Below are 24,114 nucleotides of genomic sequence, written 5' to 3'. Positions count from 1 at the left end.
AAGTTAATTGTCATGTGTGGCTAATTCTTGTGTGTGTTCGTGCATGCATGCACATGTGTAATTCTAGTTCTATATCCTGTAGGTTTTGGTCAACCAGAACAGTTTGTTCAAATTAATCAGGACACAATTTGCAACACTGTGGCCTTTTGTTTTAAATGGTAATTAACACATAAATAAGCTAAGTAATGAGATCATAGCATAGAATTCTAAAGAGAGATAAGCATTAAGCACAATACAACATTTAAAATGTGCAGCTTGAGGAAACATTACCACCTCTCTAATAAGGCACAGAAGAAATAGAATTTCAGAAGCATAAAAGGCATAAACTTCAATTTAACCCCCAACCTGAGTTACAATTGTGTGATATCCTCAAAAATATTTTAGAAATTTATACATCTCACACTTCACAGCAAAAACCTGAGTTTAGCTATTATGAATTGGTTAAATGAATACTATCTCACATGGTTATCCAGGCATAAGACTATACTACCATTGATACTCAAAAAGAAACTAAATCTATATAGTGAATTTCCTAATAATTAAAAATAGTTGTCTGTGCAGCATCCCAGAAGTACAGAAGCATTTTTTTTTTTTCCTAAAGGCAAAGCCCAAGCATTTGTATTAGGAGGGAACTGGGGTAAGAAGAATGAAAAACCTCTATAGGTGACTCTGCTGCTTAGCCATGAAAGAAGCAGAATTTCATAAGCATAAAAGCAGAGTCCATTACTGTATGAAAACATTTCCAAAAACAAGATTTGTTTTAAAGTAGATTTTAGAAAAAAAAGAAAAACTTTCAGATGATCACGTACAGGAGTAGATTATAGATTGCCAGCATAAGCGTACACTTAGCTGTCCATACACAGATGCTGTGTATTCAGTTACTACCCCAGCTGAGTTATTTGTATTGTTAACAACATAAACACAATGCTATTTTAACTTAAATTTACATCTCTAATTTTAGCTTAAAATGCCTTTGCCATGATACAAAACTGGATAGAAAGATACAGTGTGGACAGAGGAAAGCTACTTGTCAGTCACTCTTTCTAGGAATGTTCCACAGATTTTCCAAAGCTGGGACTCATTGTGTGATGAAATTAACGTGTTATGAAGTATTATTTAAGTCCTGAACAGCCACTGATAAAATGTTTGGAGATGATCTTATTCAATAGCCATTAAATTTCCAGTGAACTATAACTAAGGAGAAAAATATTAAACTATCATTTAGCCAAAAAGGAAATAGAGTTGGAAATCTCAAATCCTTGATATGTATAAAAATTATTCTGACACTCTAAAGAGGCCAATGTGACCTTGGTTATCGCCAATGTGGTTTATGAAAAACATATGTTATTGTGGAATTCCAGAAATGAATCAGAAGGATAGGTAGACTCCATTACTAATTTTAAAAATAAGTGGTATATAACTGTTTGGACATACACGTGTGCTATTGTTGTTTGGTTAAAAAAAGTATACTTTAATATTTCTTTTATCTCCAAAAGCTGCTTTCAATTTATTAGTTTATCTTAAAATGGATACAACCTTTAGAGGAGAAAAGACACATAAACATAAAAAACATAGAAGACTAAAATGCGTCTCTAGTGACAATAAAACTACTTAAAGTTGTAATTTAACTGCATCACTTCAATCATGATCAATCACGAAATACACAGATAAGCACCATATATTTTTCCCCTCCATTATAAGGGCCACACTCTGGAACTTGTTATTAAAACACTAACTTAGAAATGTTATTAGGTTGGTGCAATAGTAACTGTGGTTTTTGCCATTATTATTTTTTTAATGTCCAAAAACTGCAATTACTTGTGCACCAACCTATATAATAAAAAATCCTAAAGTAATCATATGAAAGTTTTCTTTTTTTTCTCTGTCACCCAGGCTGGAGTTCAATGGCATGACCATGGCTCACTGCAGCCTTGGCCTCCCAAGCTCAAGCAATCCTCACACCTCAGCCTCTTGAGTATCTGGGACTACCATGCCCAGCTATTGTTTTTGATTTTTTGTAGAGACAGGGTCTCACTATGTTACCAGGGTTAGTCTCGAACTCCTCGGCCCAAGCAATCTACCCAACTCAGCCTTCCAAAGTGTTAGGATTACAGGCATGACACCATGCTTGGCCTGAACTTCCTATACTTGTTAATTCTTAGTTATTTTGTATTAATTCCTTAACTTTTTTTTTTTAGGTTGGTCTTTTTAGGGGGATGAAGAATAGTGAGAAAGTCCTTGTTCTTTTTACATTGTCATTTTGAAATAATTTCAAACTTATAAAAAGTGATAAAATACAAAGAGTGGTGTAAATACCAGCTTCCCTCACTGCTGCTCCTGCTTGTATTGCTTCTATTACTAAGAGCAAACATTTATTGAGAGGTTTATTAATTTTCCAGGCACTGTAATATAAAGAATATCACATGAGTCACATAATACTCTAATGACATTTAAATCTTCATTTCTTGGCCAGGCGCGGTGGCTCACACCTGTAATCCCAGCACTTTGGGAGGCTGAGGCAGGCAGATCACCAGGTCAAGAGATCGAGACCACCCTGGCCAACAAACTCCGTCTCTACTAAAAAGGACAAAAATTAGCTGGGCATGGTGGTGTGTCTGCAGTCCCAGCTACTCAGGAAGCTGAGGCAGGAGAATTGCTTCAACCCGGGAAGCGGAGAGTGCAGCGAGCCGAGTTCACATAACTGCACTCCAGCCTGGTGACAGAGTGAGACTCCGTCTAAAAAACAAAACAAAACAAAAACTTCATTTCTTGAGTAAACTGAAATACCAAAAGTTTAGTAACATGCTCAAGGTCACAGCTAGTAAATAGCAGAGCAGGGATTTGAACCAAAAGCCTGCCTGATTTCAAAGCTTGTATTCTTACCCCTTAAGCTATCCTACCTAATTTAAACACTTATTTACTGTCTTACCTTACCATTTTATTCCAAGAATGGGTCTTAAATTCTATTTTAAATTATTTAAAATATTTCATATATAAAGATTTTTCTCAAGAGGCATACTTTCAGAACATATCCTATTTAATATTTTTATCATTATTCCAAGTAAACAACATTTTCTCTCAGCATGAAACATTTCCCTCTACAGATAATGAAAAGCTTGTGACTTGTCTCAGGCAAACTTTTCCTAATGTAGCATTTCAAATTGTTTTTTTCTTCCTTTCACGCATCTGCTGAATTGTAAACAACATGTGAAGACAGAAGTTTATATGTAGATGTTCCTATCAATAATGATAAACATGCTGAGGAGAACTTAACAAAATTCCTAGTTTTAAAACACACATACAAATCTAAATTTATTTTCTTTTATTATAAACAAAGTCAGAAAATAGACCTAAAAAGAAACCCAATTTAATGGTCTGCTTACTTACCTTGCGAGCAAAATCCCCTTTTCCTTTACTGTAGGCTTTGTTCTCAAGGAAATCATACACATAGTGTGCTAAAGCTGGGGATGCCTTCATCATTTCAGGAGCTAATAGTAACTAACAGGAAAAAAAAGATTATCTTAAACTAACAGGATGCTAGAGATTAACTACTGTTTATAATTTTAGCTCATAAAAAATGTATAGTTAAAAAATATTGATTCATATTTTTAAAAATCCAATTACACAGTTAAGATAAAGTCACCAATAATTTTACGACAATTAACAGTCTGGTGTATATATCTTCACCTCATCTATTTTGACTTTCAGTGTATCTAATGTGAAAGTTGTCCAGATATATTTACTATTCTATTTTCAGATCTTATAGCTTATACTAAGAAGATCCAGGTTAGAAAACTGTTGTTATTTGCATAACAATTCTAGAGTTAACATTAAATAAGTTGGGCAAGGTGGCTCATGCCTCTAACCCTAGAACTTTAGGAGGTTGAGGCGGGAGAATTGCTCGAGCCAGGAAAACAAGACCAGCCTGGGCAACAAAGCAAGACCCCATCTCTATAAAAAAAATTGAAAAAATTAGCCAGGCACAGTGGCATGCACCTGTAGTCCTAGCTTCTCAGGAGGCTGACGCAGGAGGATCCCTTGAACGCAGGAGTTCAAAGTTGCATTGAGCTATGACTGCACCACTGCACTCCAGCATGGATAACAGAGCAAGACTCTGTCTCAAGACAAACAAAATAGTATGAAATAAAATACATAAAATAATCCAAACAAAAATAATATGAAAAAAGGACATAAAATAATCCAAACAAAAACATTCAAGTGTTATATGGAAGCCCTCAACAAACTACTGCTTTCACAACTGCTAACATAACAAACAACATCCTAGCTTAGTTCCTTCAGCGGAACAAGTTTTGACATACTGAGTTTATTAGCTAAGAAGTATGTAATACCGTGACATTTAAAAGATACCTTTATGACAAAAGATTTTTTTCTTAAGAATCTTGTAAATAACTGATGCAGATATTAATGGAATTATAAAGTAAGCACTTAAAAAAAAAATCAAACGTTTGACCTAGGTCATAAAAATGATGTCAGACATTTAGCTTTAAGCCAGGAGAAGAGAGGCATTTGCATTTATCTAAGCAAAAACAGGCACAATCCCTAACACTAAGTGTCTAGAAAACTTCTAAGTTAATCATTAAACACAGAAATAATGTTTATAACTTACCAAGCAGACTGCATGTCACATTTGACATGCTGCATAAAAGTGGTTGCTATCCTGCGGTCACAGTAAAAACATTCTGCTATACCTGTGTGCTATATTAAATGAAAATCTGTGGATAATAGTAAGCATGAACTTACCTGCAAATATGCATTTAGATCCTTTTTTCTCTTTTCTAAAAAATCTCTATCCATATTATTAAAAGTCTTTTTTCCAGGAAGCTTCAATATGCTTGATAGACTTTCAAACTGTAAGACAAAATACATTCAGTAGCACGTTTTATACAGACAAAAGAATTTCCAAACTGACGATTTCTCTACAAATTAAAAACATCTTCAAAAGATAATTTTGCAATATACTAAGCAAAAATCAGAAAATAAAAAACATTGTCCAAATATGCTCAAAACACAGTTCTAATATTATTGATTTAAAAAGTATTTTAAATCAAGAAAGACAGACTTGCATAAATGATGAAGATGGATATTGACCAATGGAGTTTCATTTAACATTCTCCCTCATGTAGAGATTGTTCCAAATTTTCATAATAAAAGGTTTTGAAAAAATATTTTCCTTAATAAGCCTTGGACCAGTGAATAAAGTACTAGCAAATAAAAAGGCAAATTTCAAAATATAGATAGTAGCTAATTATAATCCTGTACATATACAATTATAATAAATATTGATACCTTTGCCCCATCAACCCCATTAAACATAAACTCATAGATTACACTAACCAAAAAAAATTAAGAACAATTTTATCTTTGTAAAATCACAAACACAAAGTAAATGTGTATACCGTAAGTCTAGTACTTACAGACTTAACATTTGGATGCACCTTCAAAGGTCCATCACAGTAATCTATAATGCCTTGCTAAAACACAGATTTTTAACCACGCTAGCTGCTAAAATAGTGTTTAAGAGCAAAGTCATTTAACTAGTGACTGTACGCGATCAACAGTCTAGTACCTGAAATTTCAAAGAGCCTCACCATTTTTCCCATTTGATATATATCCTAAAGTGAAACAAACTTTTTAAAACAGTATTTGTTCAAAACAACAATGTCTCTGTAAAGAAAACTAATTCTTGGTGCAGAGATTAAAGAGAAATAAAAAGTATTAGGATAATATTCGTCCCCAAACTGGAAGATTGTGATACATTGTTAAAGTAAGGACAAATCTAATGGCTGCTTAGAGCTAAAATTTGAACAAGTTCATTATATGTTATACATGAAAGGTAAAAAGTGGTTTTTTTGTTCCCCTATTAGCAGGAAAACCAAAAAAGGGTAGAGGCAATTTACAGAGAAAACATTATACTACAGCAGTATTACCAAATTCGGTGATTCACAAAAGTATCAGAAATGGGTCCTCCTGAATATCACATGTCAAAAAAATTTTTGGGGAGCAAATTTACTTTTCCAAGGTGTCCTAAAAGATATTTCCTCCAATATGACCGATCCACATTATATTAAAGTACTCACTCAATTTTAGAAAACATACATTTTTTTCCTGGCATTGCCAAGTCCTGTGGGCCTATACTGTATTTCCTCAAATTCATGTTGAAGGCCTAACATTCAGTACCTCAGATTGTGACTGAATTCAGAGATAAAGTCCTTAAAGAGATGATTAAGTTTAAATGATCCCTTAGGGTAGGCCCCAGACCAACCTGACTGGTATCCTATCAGAAAAAAAAATTTTGACACGATAAGAGACAACAGGAATGCATGCACATAAGGAAATGGCCATGTGGGGACATGGCAAGAACGCTTCCACCTGCAAGCCAAGAAGGGAGGCCTCACGGCAAACCAAACTTGTCAATACCTTGATCTTTGATTTCTAGCCTCTGGAACTATAAGAAAATAAATTTCTGTTGTTTTGGGTCACCTAGTTGGTGATATTTTATTAGGGCAGCCCTACCAACCTAATATACCAAGGAAATATGACAGTATCCATTAAAATAGCAATTTATTTCATAAACTTTAAAACATTAAACCTTACTAATAATAATAAAAAAAAAACAGTTATTTTCCTAAAGCCTAAATGACTAAAACATATTCCTTCTTAAGTTGTCTGTCTGGAAAAGAAACATAAATCACTAACAATTTTCTCAAACTATAAAAGCAAGGGAGAACATGCAAAAATTTATACTCTGTATTAATTCATCATATACTTGCTATTTAAAAGATTACTTTGAAGAACAAGCAAACAATTGCCCATACCCTGAATAGTAATATAATTCCCTCTGCCAAAAATTCATGAAAATGTTTTTTAAAGGCACATAAACAAAATTAGAAATTCACCAAAAAGAACTAAAATAAATTATAAGAGGATTTTAGTGTTTACAAATAATTCAAATACTACACATAAATCATGGACATTCTAAAATCAAAGATCTTACTTCTCTACATTAAACACACCAAGTTTAGATTCCTAATATACAGATGGAAAATTTAAAGAACAGATTTGAAATTCTGTATTAAAAGAATTCAAGATTTGTTTAACATAGGTGCACATTTTTACTCAGTTACCTTAATGAATAATGTTATTAACATTTAAATCATTAGTAGTTTACCTATACCTACGTAGATTTCACCAAATAAAACAGAAATGCACAGTAGTGACTACACTACAAGCTCTTAGAGCCAAGAACTTAGTTTGTCTTGTTCCATGTTATATTGCTAGCACCAAGAAAAGTACCAGACACAAAGGAAAAATTTAATAAATATTTGTTTAATCAATGAATGAGCAATTCAGGCAATTTCCAACATAATGTCATTTAACATTTTAATTATTTTGTTTTAATCCTTATACATCTCCATAAAATATCAAATAAGATTATTCAAATTTTTAAAGAAAATAAATGATACCTCATACATTTAGTTTGTTATGTACGCATGCATGTATTTATTTATTTACGGAACAGGGTCTCACTCTGTCACCTAGGCTGTAGCGCTGTGGTGGGATCTCGGCTCACTGCAACCTCCACCTCCCAGGCTCAAGTGATCCTCCCACCACAGCCTCAAGAATAGCTGGGACTACAGACAGGCACCAACATGCCCAGCTACATTTTTGTATTTTTTTGTAGAGACAAGGTTTGGCCATGTTTTCTTGGCTGGTCTCAAACTCCTGAGCTCAAACGATCTGCCCACCTCAGCCTCCCAAAGTGCTGGATTACAGGCATGAACCACTGCACTGGGCCTTGGAAAAATGTCAGATGATGAAAGTACATAAACAAAATAAAACTTGTTTTAAAATAATTTTACTTTAAAAGTTCTATGCAATTACTATTTATTCATGTTAACTGGCTGTACTGTGACCTACTGTTGAATTACAAGTCATTATATTTTTCTTCCATTATTTTATTAGGGATTTGAGTTTTAAAAATATAGGTAAGGTTGAGCTAAAAGGCAAACACCCTAAGTCTTATTTACAGATACTTAATATTTTACTAAAACCTAATTTTCATTTAAAAGAGGAGTTTTTAATTTCTTAACTTCTGTGAGCAATTTAAATACTTAGGTAATCACAACTACTGTGACTTTATAAGAAACACACACACACACACACACACACACACACACACACACACATACACACAAAGAAACACCAAGTCAAAACACATCCATTTCACTTGCACTGAGCTGTCTGAAAAAGAAATTATGCTTTATCAATTTCATGTAACTTTTGGTGCTGAACTGAAAAGGGAAATTTCTGTATGAACTATCCTCTTAAAGTTTTCTTAAAAAAAAAGATATGTTCTTCATTTACATTTGTCAACATATAAACATAATGCCTACAGTTATAGTCCAGAACATTTAATTTAGGGAATGATTATTCCTCTTAACTAGAAAGAAAATTACAACTATTTACTCAAAGAACGTTTCATATTACACTAAACTCTCTTTAATTTGCAAGTAAATTAGCCTGCAAATAAATAAAACTACTCTTACCAATTCAAATTGTTTTTTAAATTATCATGTTTGGTTAAAGTATAAGGATGGGAATAAAAAAAGACATATGAGCTATATGCTTTTAGAACAATATCAAACAGGTAATTTTTTTCTTTTTTTTTTTTTTTTTTGAGATGGAGTCTCACTCTGTCACCCAGGTTGGAGTGCAATGGCGTCATCTCAACTCAAGGCAACCTCTGACTCCCAGGTTCAAGCAATTCTCCTGCCTCAGCCTCCTGAGTAGCTGGAATTACAGGTGCCCGTCACTATATCCAGCTAATTTTTTGCATTTTTAGTAGAGATAGGGTTTCACCATGTTGGCCAGGCTGTTCTTGAACTCATGATCTCATGATCTGCCTGCCTCGGCCTCCCAAAGTGCTTGATTACAGGTGTGAGCCACTGTGCCCCGTCCACAAACCAGTAATATTTTTAAAAGTAAAGCAATTATTTCTTCAATGTGGGGCACAAAATTATTTAAACAAATCAAGCTAAACATGAAGAAAGGTTATATTTGGCATAAGAACAGAAGAATAGCCATGTCCAAAGTTATTAATTTAATTTTCTTACTAATAAAAAAGTCCTTTTAATATAGGCTTCAGAAGTCAACATTAACCTGTTTTTCATCACTTTAAAGCTATTAATAGTTTATCTCACTCTATCCACAAGATATTTTAATAAGATTATCATGGTGCCAATTACAGATTTTTCACTATCACATTAAAAAAGATATTTTCTGATTTCTTAAGTAGTACAATGTCATTGCAAAGCTTTAGTTCACCGAATCAGATGTCACTTTTAACTATTATTGGTTTAATACCAGTTGTATACCTTAAAACCCTGAATGAATCAAGGACTTTTTAAGAGTTAAAATAAATTTCATAGATCATTTATTCCAATTCATCAAAGATCTTTTACTTTTTTAAGTTGATAAAATATTTAATTAAAAAATATGACAGGGAAATAATTTCTTTAGATTTTTTATCTTTAAGAATCCTTTTAAATTACATCTATAAAACAAGAGGGTTTTTTTTTTTTTTTTTGAGACGGAGTTTCGCTCGTTAGTTACCCACGCTGGAGTGCAATGGCGCGATCTCGGCTCACCGCAACCTCCGCCTCCTGGGTTCAGGCAATTCTCCTGCCTCAGCCTCCTGAGTAGCTGGGATTACAGGCACGCGCCACCATGCCCAGCTAATTTTTTGTGTTAGTAGAGACGGGGTTTCACCATATTGACCAGGATGGTCTCGATCTCTTGACCTCGTGATCCACCCGCCTCGGCCTCCCAAAGTGCTGGGATTACAGGCTTGAGCCACCGCGCCCGGCCTAAGACGGTTGTATTTAGTAAGAATTGAAAATATGATTTGGTTAATATTAAATTTATTTTAGGTTGTGATTCAAAATAACTTGAGTGATGTATCAAGGATTCACTTCACCATTACACTGCTAGATGAAGCTGCCATTTAAACTAACTTCTAGGTTTAAATTATGCCTTCAAAAACAAAAGCACAAAATGTCCTACAGCAATCCCCATCCCTACTTTCAAACTAAGACCAAAAAACTCTGAAAAGCACAATACACACACACACACGCATTTTAAAATCAGAAACATGTATTCACTTTAATTTTCCAAGATATTTTTACCCTTGATATTTTGTCACTGGTCCACAATGGTTAGGACTGATAAAGTGTTCAACATTTATTACTTAAATGCTCAGATTAATTCTAAGATTTATGGTGATTATACCAAATATTCTTACCTTTTAAAAAATTAGTATCTGAGCATCCTCAGAATTATTTGTAACCAAAGTCAAATCAAGAAACAACATAAAATGCACAAGTTTTTAAAACTTTATTACCTGTTCCGTGATTCTCATGTGGAAGTCATGGAAGTCACTGTAACGACGATAGGTTTTCCACATTTCCTCACCGTTCAGGTTACGCCGGTGTACAGTGATGGCATATAATGCGTATGTCTTGCCATGATCATTACAAACGCCTGCCACAGCATATGGGGCATAGTCAGCACATACTAGTCATTTAAAACAAAATGAAGAGGAACAAAAGACACAAAAAAGGAGGAAGACGAAGAAAACAAAAAAGATAATATGAAATGAAGAAGAATCTGAAATGACAGACTGAGACAAAAGGATGTCCCCAAAGGAAAGATTCCCATCCTCCATGCTCACATCCATAAGGTATTACATATAATGGCTACAATACAAACTAAACTAAGTTTAGTGTGACACTATCAACCACAAAGCAGTATCTATTACGATTCTCTCTTCCAAAGAGCTTTCTGTTACCACATCACTACATTATTACATTGCTACCTCTAACGTACCTCAGAGTGTGAAATTAGAATTTCTTAAATTTAATATAGAAAAAAATAAATAAGATTTTGTACTAGCCCTCACTTTTCAGTTGTATTACAATTAAAATCTTTTCAACTAAACAGCAACAGCCACAGGATAAGATTTATCTTCTGGCAATTTTATTTTTCTTTGATAATGTTAAATAGTTCACAAGTGCAGTTTATTCTGGGCATTTTTTTTTCAAAGCATTTTCCTATTAATTTGCCACATACCAAGCAAGTCAGGTAATCTTTAAAATCAAAGTCTGTTCCCATTTTGTACTCATCTTAAGTAAGGAGATGCACTTCAAATACTCTTCTTTAACTTGTCTTTCTGATGTTCCATTTCTTCCTCTTTCTGCACTCTAGAATCTGGTCTCCAAAAGTTGAGTCTCTTCCCATCTGTATCTGGTCTATTTCTTAATCTATCCTCTGACCTTAATTTCAATCGCTGTATTTTTTAATCTCTAGAATTTTATTTGGTTTTCATAGTGTTTATTCTTGTCGTAGGATTTCTTTCTAGGAATATTTTTAACATACTTATGACCCAGTCTATTAAGACTGGTATCTCTAAGTTCACAGGATGCAAATTATCTGCTGGTTCTGTTGGCTTTCTCTTATTGTGGTTCCTGTTTCTTTCTGTTGCTATTAATTGCTTTCTGTAAGCTCATTTCCAACTGGTTTTATTTCTTCCTGGGTGTTCTGAGTGCCCTGGGCTAGGGAAACATTCACATTGAACAGTGTCAAGTGTCACCACTCTAACTGCTGGTTTCAGTGGTTCAGAAATAATTTTAATACTAACTCTCTAGCTTGAAATTTTGTGATACATAATCACTTGAGGACAGCTAAATCCAGACATACCATGGTGGGATGCAAGCTGGGCTTTCAATTTTTTGTGGGTGACAGACACCATTTCCAATCATGATCTTGACATTTCTTGTTCTTTCTACTGAAGGTAGGCTAAGTTTTCCTAGTTCCTCTTTGACATTAAGCTGCCCTTTGTGACACTAAGATTTATGCGAAGGACTTTGTTCCAGCTTCCCACAGCCTTGGCCCATCCTGACTCTTCTAAACTTGAGGACATGAAAATGCTACCTACCAAAATCAAGACCCGGTCTTTATGCTATATGAGCCCCTTGCTTTAACATCCCTTCAATTCTCTAAATTTATTTTTCCTCATGGTCTATGGCACCTGTAGATTTCCCTTTTCCACTCTTCTTGTAATACTGTTTTCAGTCTTTCTATGTGTGGAAGGCAGGATTTCCCATAGCAGTTCAGACTACCATACTAACCAGGAGTCTAAAACTGATCTTGTAATAATAGATTACATTGATTCAAAATTGTGAATAAAAGTGGTCAAGTTTTGGGGCTAAATATTTTGCTATTTTGTGTATAACTGGGCAGAAGTTCAGTATAGCTTCTTGGTAAATTAATAGCATAAAAGTTAGAACTCTCTATTGGCAAGAGCAGTTGGACAGAAACTCTTCCCAAACTTTCATAAAAATTTTACTAAGATTTGTATTTTCTTTTCAAAATTGTCTTTCATTCCCTTTCTATGTAATATCACTGTTTCTGAACTGACAAAATGTATGCCTAGAAATACACTTTGGACATCTTGCTCTGTAAGTAGCACTACTATTCACTGTTCATCTTGTCCAGTTATCTTTCTCTCAGAGACTTATACAAATCAAACAGCACAACACTTTTTAATCATGTTAGAGAACCACCATTTCTCAATGGAGTAAGCATAGCAACAAGGGAATGGTTTTTATCAGGTGTGTCCAAGATAGGTTTGGGAAAGGAAAATAGAAAGCAGAGGCCAATTAGGCAGCTAACCATCACGAATTAAAAATTAACAAGAACAAGGAGAATGGCAGGGAATGAAAAAGGAAAAGAAATATAAGAAAGCAGTCTAAAAAAGAATAATCAGGATTTGTCAAAAATCCATAGGCTTGGAAGATCACCCAGGGTGTATGCACCATAGGAAGAATAATGAGGTAATTACAAAAGAAATGCAGAAGACATCAAGGTAATTTGACTTAAAGGAAGATAAGGGAGTTACAGATACTGGTTTTGTGAAGATGGTGATTTATCTAGAAGGGTTTGTTTTTATTAATTAGGCTGATGTTACTCATAGCAGGTGATCTGCAAACTATTTGCTAATAATTCTTATTCTGTAAAAAAAATAGCACCAGAATATAAATCAACTTTATTACTAATCATACTGTTTAAGTTAAGCCAATACTTTTTAAAGCAAGACTTCTCAATGAAGGAAGCAATAAACATACTAGACTACCAGTCTTGTGTGTGTACTGCTTCCTTGGACCATTCTTTCAGTAGCACTGGACTAGTCTATAAGCTCCTACTTTCTGAAACAAAGATGTTGAAGACACAGGATCTAGAACCAAAGAGACTCTGAAGTCCAGTTGGTAAAATATTTATTGAACTAACAATCAAATATGATGCCTGTTATGCATAATTACTAATGTAATTAATTAGTTCCATAACAACCTTATGAGTTATGTATTATTGTTATTATTACCATCCCATCTTACAGATAAGGAAATTGAGATACAAAGAAGGAACTTACTCAGTTTTACTCAGCTTTTTTTTTTAAACTAGACCTTAATTTTAAATGGCTCACCCAACTATTAATTGGCAGAGCTGGGGTCTGAGCCCAAGCAATTCAGTCAAAAAGTTGTACTATTCACCACTATACTATGCTGCCTCTTCAGTGTTTGTATGTGTTTGTCAGGCAGAAATAATTTCTTAAAATTGCCTAGCACAGAGCTTCCACACATTTTAAGAAGTTAATAAATACTTGTTTTATTCCAGAAATCTGGCAGTGAACAAATGTCAATTGAGACTTCAGTTCCAGTGAGAAGAAAAAGGAAACAAAGATCTATTTTTAAAAGATGTAAGTTAATGTCTTCTAAACTATACTATACTATAAAATCTCTTCAGTGTCTAAAATGTAAGCATAAAATTGAATAAAGGTATACACCTCAGTATGTTTACACTTCAGTATATAATATGACAAACAAACTCTTGTATTCTAAGAACAGTGAGAGGTCAGATAAGAAAATTGTCATTATTTAATACTCATTAGTATTATCTAATAACTCAATGGCATCGATGAAAACTGGTAATTTTTCCTGGGTTTACTAACAATTTTCCATGTATGCTGAATGATCATAAAGTTTTAGAGGTTTGTCACCCCATTCAAGCACTTCTTGACGTTCTGCGAACTCCTATACCAGGGGCTTCATTTACCACAGTTATCTAGCCTGACTTTGCATGTATGAAAACTAATCCTGAACTAAGATCACTCCAGAAAAAATTTAATGAGAATTATACAGACAATTATCAGCCAGATCCAAGCATCAAAGAGGTAAAGAATGGTTTCAGAGTTTATTAGAAATGGTAAAACACTTAGAATATAAGCATTTTCAAATGTTGATAGTAACAAGCTTAGATCAAATACGCAAATACATAAGCACATAAATATCATAGAATTCAATGAAGGACATGCTGCAGAAGAAAAGTAAAAAAAAAACATGACTACAGAACAAAAAACATGGTTAGCAAAAATAAATGTGAAAAGTAATTTAGGGATAATAAATAGTTTTAATGCAATAATTATACTTCAAAGTCTCTTACCGGTGTCTGAAATGTAGGCATGAAGTTGTATTGAGTCATCAGAAGACACATTTGAAAGGTCATCTAAAGACTGAGAAAAAAAAATCAGGATACAAATTTTTAAAATTTTATAGGAAAAAAAGTGTCAAAGATTTCTATATCATATATGCATTAAATTACTCATTTACATGCATGTAAACTATATATTATTTCTATCCCTCCATCCCCTCCACATACAATAATCTTTTCTATTTAGGCTAATAGAAAAAAAGCAAAGATTAAGAAACAATAAAATAAAATAATTTAGTAATAAACAATATATTAGATTATTTCATCCTTAATTGCTTGTCCATCTACTGTAACTTGTTACTTTTCAATTGTGGTCCTTATATGGCAAGAAAATCTAGATAAAAATAAGTAGACATATTCTTAACATTTATGTTGAAATATACCAGAACCAGCTCTGTATTTTTTAACTTAATACTTTTATTAATTTAGAAATAATTTTTAAATTTAATTCAGATTCCTTCTCTATAAAATGAGAATACCATATAAGTTATAGAATTATGTGAACATTAAATAAGACATATAAGACATTTAGAAAACTGCCTAATATAACAAATGTTAGCTATTATTCTGATTATTTATTAAATGAGGTGAATCCATAGACTATGATAGATTTTAAATGATTAATTTTCAAAAGCAATTCCATAAACAAATTCCTATTGACTCAAAAGGAATCTTTTATAACTACGGCCTTTGGGTCTAAAGTTTAAAAACGTTTTTGCCACATATACATATATACACACATACATAAAAAGGAACACAATCATACGATGAAAGCAGACTGCAGAGTTAACATGGCAGCCTACAACTGCTCTGCTTAGAAAAGAATGCTTCCGGAATCTGGGAACTTAAATTTAGCGAAGATTCCCAGCATTCCCTAACCAGTAAGAGTGGTTTCCTATACCTAAAGTATCTATACAAGAATTGTTCATGCTGAACACCTGCTTTCCTTCTGGGAATCTGGAATTTTGGTATGTGCAACGTAATCTGCCTCCGATAGAAAACCTGTACATTTAGTCTCCAATGAGTTTTCCTGGTGGCAACATTTTACACATGTTGTCTTGCTGATTTTGCTTTATAACCTTTCACAGTTAAGAAATTCTAGCCGCGAGTAAGTCTATGGTGGGTCCTGTGAGTTTTCTTGGCAAATCACTGAGCCTGGGAGTGGTCTTCAGGACACCAAACACATATAATCTAGACATATTTCATGTATTTACATTATTCACACATCACATATTCAAGTTACATAACTCAGATATATTTCACACTTTAAAAATAATAGAATGTGAATGAGCTTTTGAGTCCTAACATAGTATTATCATTACTAAAAAAGTCATCTTAATGACTTAAATGCAACCATCCATACGACACAAAGTCACGTCAATTAAGGAAACTGCATTCTAAGAAGGTAAAAACTAACAACTGATTGTTAGGAGAAGCAAAATGTGATAATTCTATAGAGACAGAATTACAGAGATTTTCTACAGATAATCCACAAGACTTTATACAGATGATCCACAAGACTTCTCTGGTCAACTCAAATGGCAAAGACATCAAATTAAATGAGATCTAGTCCATGCTCTACTACCAACACCTTAAGAGACTTTAGCCATATCAACTACTTTCTCGGATTTCAGTTTCCCAATGGCAAAATGGGGCTAATACCTGCTCTACATCTCTGTCAGGACACACTGTGAATGAAAATACTTTAGGGGGAAAAAAAGAATGCACTTCTTTTTACGTGCTCAAGAAAACATTTTAATAGAAATAGCACAACATTTACTTCAACATTTTTATGTGAAAGAAGACTCGGAGGAAATGGAATATTCTACCAAATTTATATTACCTACTATAACTTCTTCTGTTTATAAGCCAGCACAGGTAACACAATCTATTTTTTTAAACAAAGCATTATTAATAATAGTTACCTTCCCTTGTATGTTAACATTTAAAAATGCCAAATGTATTTATCTCTTTAAACATTTTAGCATCTCAAACTATGCAATCCAAAAGTTGTTAAAAGGCTTAGTGGAAAAATGTCTTTTTATCTCATTTAAAATACGCAATTTGTAAATACTGTTTTTGGTACATATGATGAAAACTGGAAAAACATTAGTTACAGTTAGAGTACACAAGTAAATATCAAGTAAACTATAAAGTTACAATTGGTAAAATAATATTTACAAAACTACATTTGATTTAGAAATGTAAGAACTGATTACTTAAAAGAGAACTGTGCTTTCAAAACAAGCTCATTAACGCTATATTGAAATAAGCACAATTTGCAAAGTACTCTTTAAGATACAGTTCTTACACTCCTTGCAAGCAAAGGTGGTTTTTAACACTAAGACAAAAATTGAAAATTCAACTTTACTATGATAGCTATTCAAACACAACCATAATGGCACTAACAGAAATGCTTATAATTTACCTACCAAGCTACCAATGGCAAATGTACAAAACACCAAGCACATTAAATATCTCCTTTGTTTAGTATATTGGAATAAACTATCGTGATCTAGTTTACAATCTTAAGCTATTTTTAAAATGCAGATATTCACTAAAATTTGCCTACATGGTCCCACTACTTAAAAGTATGAATTAAATAGATTTACAGGAATAATAAAATACTCCAAGTCACTGACCTCAAGTATGACCTTTTTTTGATCCAGAAACTATTCTGGTTTATATTAACATGTGACAAAAGAGATTTCTCTTATTTGGAAAAGCATTTATTCCAGACATGGAATAAAGAAAAAAATTTTTTTACTAGTGTGTAAACATTTTCACAAGCACTACAAATGTGAATACTAAAAACTTTCAAACCAAGGAAGAGTTTCGTCATATTTGGAAACTCTGCAGTATAATGAATATTATTTTTAACACTTCCTTCAAGCTCTAGGAGAAATTTCTTTCTGTTTAAAGCTCTGGACTGTAACAAGGAAATGGTAATAATACCAAATGATTTAGGAAAACATTGTAAAAGTTACAAAGTATCTGACAATTCTATTGCAGCTTTGCTTTAGTGTTTTACTAAAGGTTATAAAACAGTAACAAAACATTTACTCAATAAGGTTATTTTAGAACTAAACATGGTAGTATAGCTAACATCTAAGAAAAATTACCTGTAAAACATTTAGCTATTACAAAAGGTCTAAAACAAAAAGTAATGCAGGTAGGAGGAAAAACAAAATAACACCTTACCTGTTTTCCCCCTCCCATACCCAGTTAAACTGAACTGAAACCTTTATAGAGCACAAATATTTCCTCCTAACAGAATCTCAGAAAATAAGTTATTCAAATGACAAGGCTCAATATATAAGAGAACTGAAATGTTTATTATTTTAGGCTTTACCCTGAATATATAAAATGCCAATGACAGTTGAGATTCTAAAAACATGTTATTCTAACCTCAATCATAAATATGTAGTTGCTGTAAAATTGTCTAAACTTATAAAAAAAATATTTTGAATTTGTTTTAGTATAGAATTTAAGAAATGCCTCTTGGTTTTTGGTTATCCCTACTAGTTTTATATTTCTTTCTAAATACAAGAGGAGAAAAAACAGATTCCAATATAAACATTTGTGTGTCACAAACTTATTGCCTATCATAGCACTGGTCAGTAATTTAAACACATAAATACTGGAACAGAAAATAATGAAATCAATTTATTTATAAAATGCACAAAAGCAATTATGCAGGTGTAAGCTAAGCCAATTTTTAAAGTAAAGATAAAATATTTTTAAGTTCTAATTCATAGATACCTTATATGTGAACTTAGCGTTTCTTTAAAAGCACAGTAACTTTTTACACTACTAAAGGATGATTTGGGGGCCTGTTTATATATAATGTATTTACCTAAGTTAAGGCTCAGTCTTTTACATTATTTTCAAATCATTTTCATAATTAAAGTACCCATAATAGTACTTACCAAATTTATGCTTCCTGTAGGAGACCCATTAAAAGATTCTGCAGGGGGGAAATTCAACTTAGTATACAGCAAAAAACTTTAAAATAGTTCAATGAAAGTCACATAAGCCAAGATATAACATAACAGTAAAAAAACAAAACAAAACTGGAATACTCCCCAAAACTTGATCCCTTAAAGTTCCATGCTGTCGCAAGCCAGACATTTAAATGACAATATAATTTGTACCTGATAGCTGGGAAAAAAAACAAAAAGGCATTCATGTTCAGGAGAGAAATTATTAAATGTTTTTATTCTCATAGTATCAAATTAAGTTGCCTAATACAATGTAAGCATGAGGAAAATACTGCAGAATGAGTCCCATTAAGAAACATTAGCACTATTTTGTAACTTCTGTCTCACTGGATTAAGAAAGATTACAAATAAAATCAGTCTGTAGTGTGAGGGATAAAAAGACTGATTTTTAATAGGGTCTATTAAGTCCTCTTATTCTTGGTGGTAGATTTTCTTGAAAACACTGGAAGTCCAGATTTTTACATCAATAAATAACTAATAGACAAAAAGACACTTAAAACTCCATATGCAATTCCATTTAATTAAAAAGCAACTAGGAAAAATTAATGTTAGAGATTAAGTCAATTTTACATTATTAACATTAATGTCAAGTAATAATCTTTTCCCTTAGGTTGTATTATAATCTAAGAAAATTAAGTTACCAGTTAAGGTGTTCCTTTATTAAATACATAAACACATCTACGGTAAAGCAATATTCATATACAGTTTAATGTATGGTTTCTAGCACTTAAGAGTTTATTTATGAATTTGGTTCTCTAAATGGGTCTTCAAAAAAAAACAAGATTGTATTATTTCTACAAGGAGGCAGCTGATAATTGCCTTCTAAATTTATGGTAAATGCTAAAGAACATTTCTTGGTTCTTCAGCCCTCTGGTCACAAAAAAACTGGGAACTGCACCTAGGATTATCCCTTGGTGATACTTAAAATGAGTAAATAGTACTCTATCCTCTTTATTCAATTATATGCTATATGCCTCCTCCTACTTCCTCTGTGGTCTGCCCACCTCTTAAATCTTCCCACCAATGACAAGTCAAGTTAAAGGAGAATTTGGGAGCAAAATAAGGCAGAGTTTACTTTCTTGATCAACAATAGAAGATCCAGAAATACAGTATAAAATCAATCTTGGTCCACATTTAATCAAGAATTTGACAACTATCTAAAAATATTAGGAAACAAAAGAAAGTAATGTTCAACACGGGGAGAAAAATAATGGAAACATCAGCACTATTTTGTAACTTCTGTCTCACTAAATTAAGAAAGATTACAAATAAAATCAGTCTGTAGTGTGAGGGATAAACAGACTGATTAAAATTAAAAAGGAAAGCATACTTCATATAATTTTACAAGACTGTGAGACCTTCTTTTAATAAAGGAAAAAATAGCTACTTTTAAAATAATTTATTAACTAAAGAAAGTAATCATGAATAGAGAGAAAGGGCAAAGGAAGAAATGAGGAGAAAAGGAGAGAGGAGAGTAAGCAAGCACAAGCAAGCCATCCAGCTAATTCTCTACCTACTGTTAAGTTTGGTTAAATAGGAATGAAATTTCTACTCCAGCAAAGAAAAACCACCAGAGGATACAGTACTATACCATATGATAAGATGTGGTCCATTAATTTTAGGTTCAACTGTAGACTACTTTTTAAAAACATCAGCTACTCATTAATCCCTAGATTAGACAATTATTTCAGAATATCTAAAATGTAGTCAAAATTTCAGAATGTTTAAAAAATACACATAGCGCTGATTAGCTTAATTTTAAAAGTCAGAAAACTAATTTATAACAAAAAATGTGGAAAGGCCCATTTTGGATTAAATAATCTTATAAAAAGGTAAATCAGAAGCATTACTATTTGAGAAACGTAAACCAGTGGACTAAAACCTAAACACTGACAAAAACAAAAAGCTGACAGTTATTTTAATAATCACGTTTCATATTACACCCATCACTCCACAAACTTTTTTCAAATGGTTTCAAAAAAAGGGATAGGTAATTTCACAGTATAAAACTCATCATTAAGAAACAAAATATTAGCGAGCAATGTCCTAGAAAGACAATAAGATACGTAAGTATATAATCTCAAACTGCAATCAATGATTCAAGTGTGAGGGGTTACTCAATGGCTGATATATAAGAGAAGCGTATTTGCTTCAGATCAAAACCAGTTGCAGAAAAAAAAAATTTAATGTACTTCATGTTTTAAAAAAAATACAGTATATGACTGAGATTATTTATCGTTTGCTTCCAATAGTTGTATTGAAGAAGACAGTCTGGCTGCAAAGATATGAATGGAAGCTAAAAGTCCATTTAAAAGACTGGAAGAGTTCTTAAGTTATAGGATAAAAAATTACCTCCACAGAATATATTGCTACTATCACCAGTTTAAATTACACATTACTTAGAAGCCCATATACTTAGGTGGTTATGACTGTCTTCTCTGAGTCATATAGCAAATCCATTTCACAAATACTAAGATAATTCTAAAATAGATAAAATTAGTATAAACAATAGAAACTTTTATAGTAGTCATTTTAAGATGGTTAGTTGACACAGAGTTGCTATTGCAAATTTCATAGCAGTTCTATAAAAGAACATTTTTCAACAGAGATAGTAAGTACAGATATATATTATAAATACAAACTAGAGGTATATTAAATTTTACTATTCAACTCACAGAGAAAAAATTTATTTTTTAAAAAAACTCCTTTATGCAATCAAATGCAGTTAATAGATTATTCCAATTGTACACATAACCTTGAAAGAGCATTAATTTAAAAACCCAAGGCATCAGATATATAATCAATATAAAAGTTATTAAATTTCAAATGTAAACTTCAGTAACTAGATTGCTTAGATAATTTAAAAAACAAAATCTCACTAGTGTAGACAGAAGGCTAGGAGGTGGAGGAGAGGAGAGGCTGGGAGACTTCCATAATAGAGGCATTTTTTAAAGTAGTGCTCACTATCCAATAGCTCTACTGTATTCCTATTCCCAAGTGTGCTTGTCCATAAAACCTATTCATACGTAAATGATCATAACTGAAGCACTTTCTTAAAATATTTAAATCTCTTCCATTTACTTTTTATTGATCTTGTTCATTTACCTGGTAGAACATACCAGCAAGTTCTTCAAATCCTAGATATTTAATTAGAGTTTAATAAATACTTCTGAACTGAATCACAAGTAAATGATAATTGGGTCTAAGATTTTGGAAACTTGTGTTCTAAGGGCTATATCTCCCGCTATTATTATATAACTCAGTATTTACTAATAAAAACCGATACTTGTGTCTTACTTTATAAATCATTTTCATATGCATAATTCCATTTAAATCTAACAGTGACTAATGTAAGATATTCTGAGAGTATTAATCCAGATTTACCAACTCAGAAAAATTAGGCTTAAAGAAATTAAGTAGTTGGTCAACATCACACAGGTAGTAAGTGATAGAATAGGAGTAAAATCTAAATATTCTGATTCTTAAACAATTTTTTTCACCATAACATGTTAATCAGGTCTCATTATCCTCATTTGAAAAAAATTGATAGTTGGAATAAATGACTCATAACTTTTTCTAGCTCAAAAGTCTCTCATACTGTGTAGGATTTGGAAAAGTATACAATTAAAGGTATCTAAAACTCTAGTTTTATAATGCTTTATAGTTTATGATATACTCTGAGTCATTACTTATTGCATATTAAATCTCCTCAATAATTCTACTGTTAATCATGAATATTAGCAAAAGGGAAACTTCCATAAAAATATTTTAGTGACTCACCTGAAAACACTCTTCTTTAAAAATTCAAGGTTTCTATAGTTACATTCTAATCCATTATTAAAATTTCAACATTTTAATTTAGTACAGTCACTAAACTTTGTCATTCATTTGTAGACTTTTAAGTACATTAGTTTGTATTTGGACTTCAGTAACATTTTTGACTTGTATAAAAGCTCTTTTTTTGGTGAGCAGAATATACATAAACACACATGCATATATGTGTAAAATGTGTGCCACCTTACCTCCATCCCCATCATCGGATCCTCTGAAACTAGGATCTTTTAACATGTCAAGCTCAGCTAACATGCGCACATAAAGTGCATTCTGTCTGAAGGAAGGATAAAATCTTTCATCTCGTAGCATCAATTCATATACCTTGGTGAAATAAATCAAGATATTCAACAATTAATACAGATACATGGTGATTTTTATGAAATACAATTTCACCAAAAGATACATTGAGGTCTTGCCATAATGTATCATAGTTACAAGTTGTCAGCAATGAGACTATTTCCCAACTAATGATTTCCTCTGATCCTTCCAGTAAATAAATTATGATGAAAAAAATCCTACTACAATGCAAGTCACAAGAAAGAATGTTCTGGGAAGTACTTTGTGAAAAATGAGTATATGTAAAGGTTCAAAGCTCATATTAAAATGAATTTTAGAGACATGTTATTTATATGACATCAATTCATCAAATTCTGAGACTACAATAACTAGCTCTACAATCAAATTCAAATAAAACAACCCAACTTAAGGATTTTTCTCAGAAAATTAAAGAAATAAACATAAATTTTGGTTTACATTTCTGGAATTGAGAAGTATAACTGCCATAGCTTACCTTTTTAATACCATTCTACTTTAAAAAGTTTTTTAAAACTAATTACATTACATAAAAATATTTTTTTCTCAAAAAAGATAAAATGATCAATGCTGTACATAATAATACCTTCCTTTGAATGTCATCAAAGATTTCAGGGGTTGGATCTTCATGATTCAAAGTATCTGCTAATTTTGCTACTAAATAGTCATCAACAGTAACTCTTGGAGATGCCTAATAAACAGAAAAAAATAGTAATCTTCTCTGTAATTTCTAAATGCAAGTTAATACTTGATAGCATGATAATACTGGAATCATATTATTGAAAATAATTGGCAGGTAAGAATCACTGGTTTGTAAATGACACCTTGATGTTTAAGAGGGCTGAAACAGGACTAAAACCTTCTCTTCGTCATGTACTACATAATAGACTGGTAAACAAACATAGATTTAAATCTCAACTTTTCCTAGCAAGTTATCTCTCACTGAGCTTCATTTACCCCATCTGTAAAATGGAGATCATACTACATAAGGTTATTTAAGATTATTGTAAGGATTACAAGAGATCTATATAAGATATATAGCATAGTGTCTGGCACACAGGAAACACTGTCATTAGGAGTCAGTGTTTAGTATTCAGTAGTACTAGATGTCTATTAATATGACTGCTGAAAGAATAAGCCATTTCATTTATTATTTGACACTAGCGAATCCTTCTGAATGGCCTTTAAAGAGACTACTGTTATCCTAAATTTGGTTTTATAAACAATGTTGCAGCAAAGTTCCAGTGTGATATTGGAAAAAATAAAATCCTTAAAATTGTTTTAAGAGCTTCCATTTCAAAGTATACAACAACACAGATAACACAGGGAAATACAAAATTTGACA

General features: G+C 32.3%; 1 protein-coding gene across 5 annotated transcripts in view; it reads right to left on the bottom strand.

Moving 5' to 3' along the window:
• Positions 1–24,114, bottom strand: part of SNX13 (sorting nexin 13) — a 133,698-nt gene that overhangs the window by 14,302 nt on the left and 95,282 nt on the right. For 3 of the 5 annotated variants that reach the window (XM_012450686.2, XM_012450688.2, XM_021674180.2), the window contains 7 exons: positions 23,356–23,460; positions 22,646–22,778; positions 18,552–18,589; positions 14,575–14,644; positions 10,421–10,593; positions 4,762–4,869; positions 3,388–3,498 (listed from right to left, as the gene is read on the bottom strand). In XM_012450686.2, coding sequence (XP_012306109.1) covers positions 3,388–3,498; positions 4,762–4,869; positions 10,421–10,593; positions 14,575–14,644; positions 18,552–18,589; positions 22,646–22,778; positions 23,356–23,460 — 738 coding nt within the window. The remainder of the gene's footprint in view (positions 1–3,387; positions 3,499–4,761; positions 4,870–10,420; positions 10,594–14,574; positions 14,645–18,551; positions 18,590–22,645; positions 22,779–23,355; positions 23,461–24,114) is intronic. The other 2 variants (XM_021674181.2, XM_012450687.2) reach the window with 1 other exon arrangement.

This window comes from Aotus nancymaae, unplaced genomic scaffold (assembly GCF_030222135.1).
Source record: "Aotus nancymaae isolate 86718 unplaced genomic scaffold, 86718_ANA_hifiasm-v0.15.2.pri h1tg000025l, whole genome shotgun sequence".
NCBI lineage: Eukaryota > Metazoa > Chordata > Mammalia > Primates > Aotidae > Aotus > Aotus nancymaae.
This window is presented reverse-complemented; position numbering and strand designations above follow the sequence as displayed.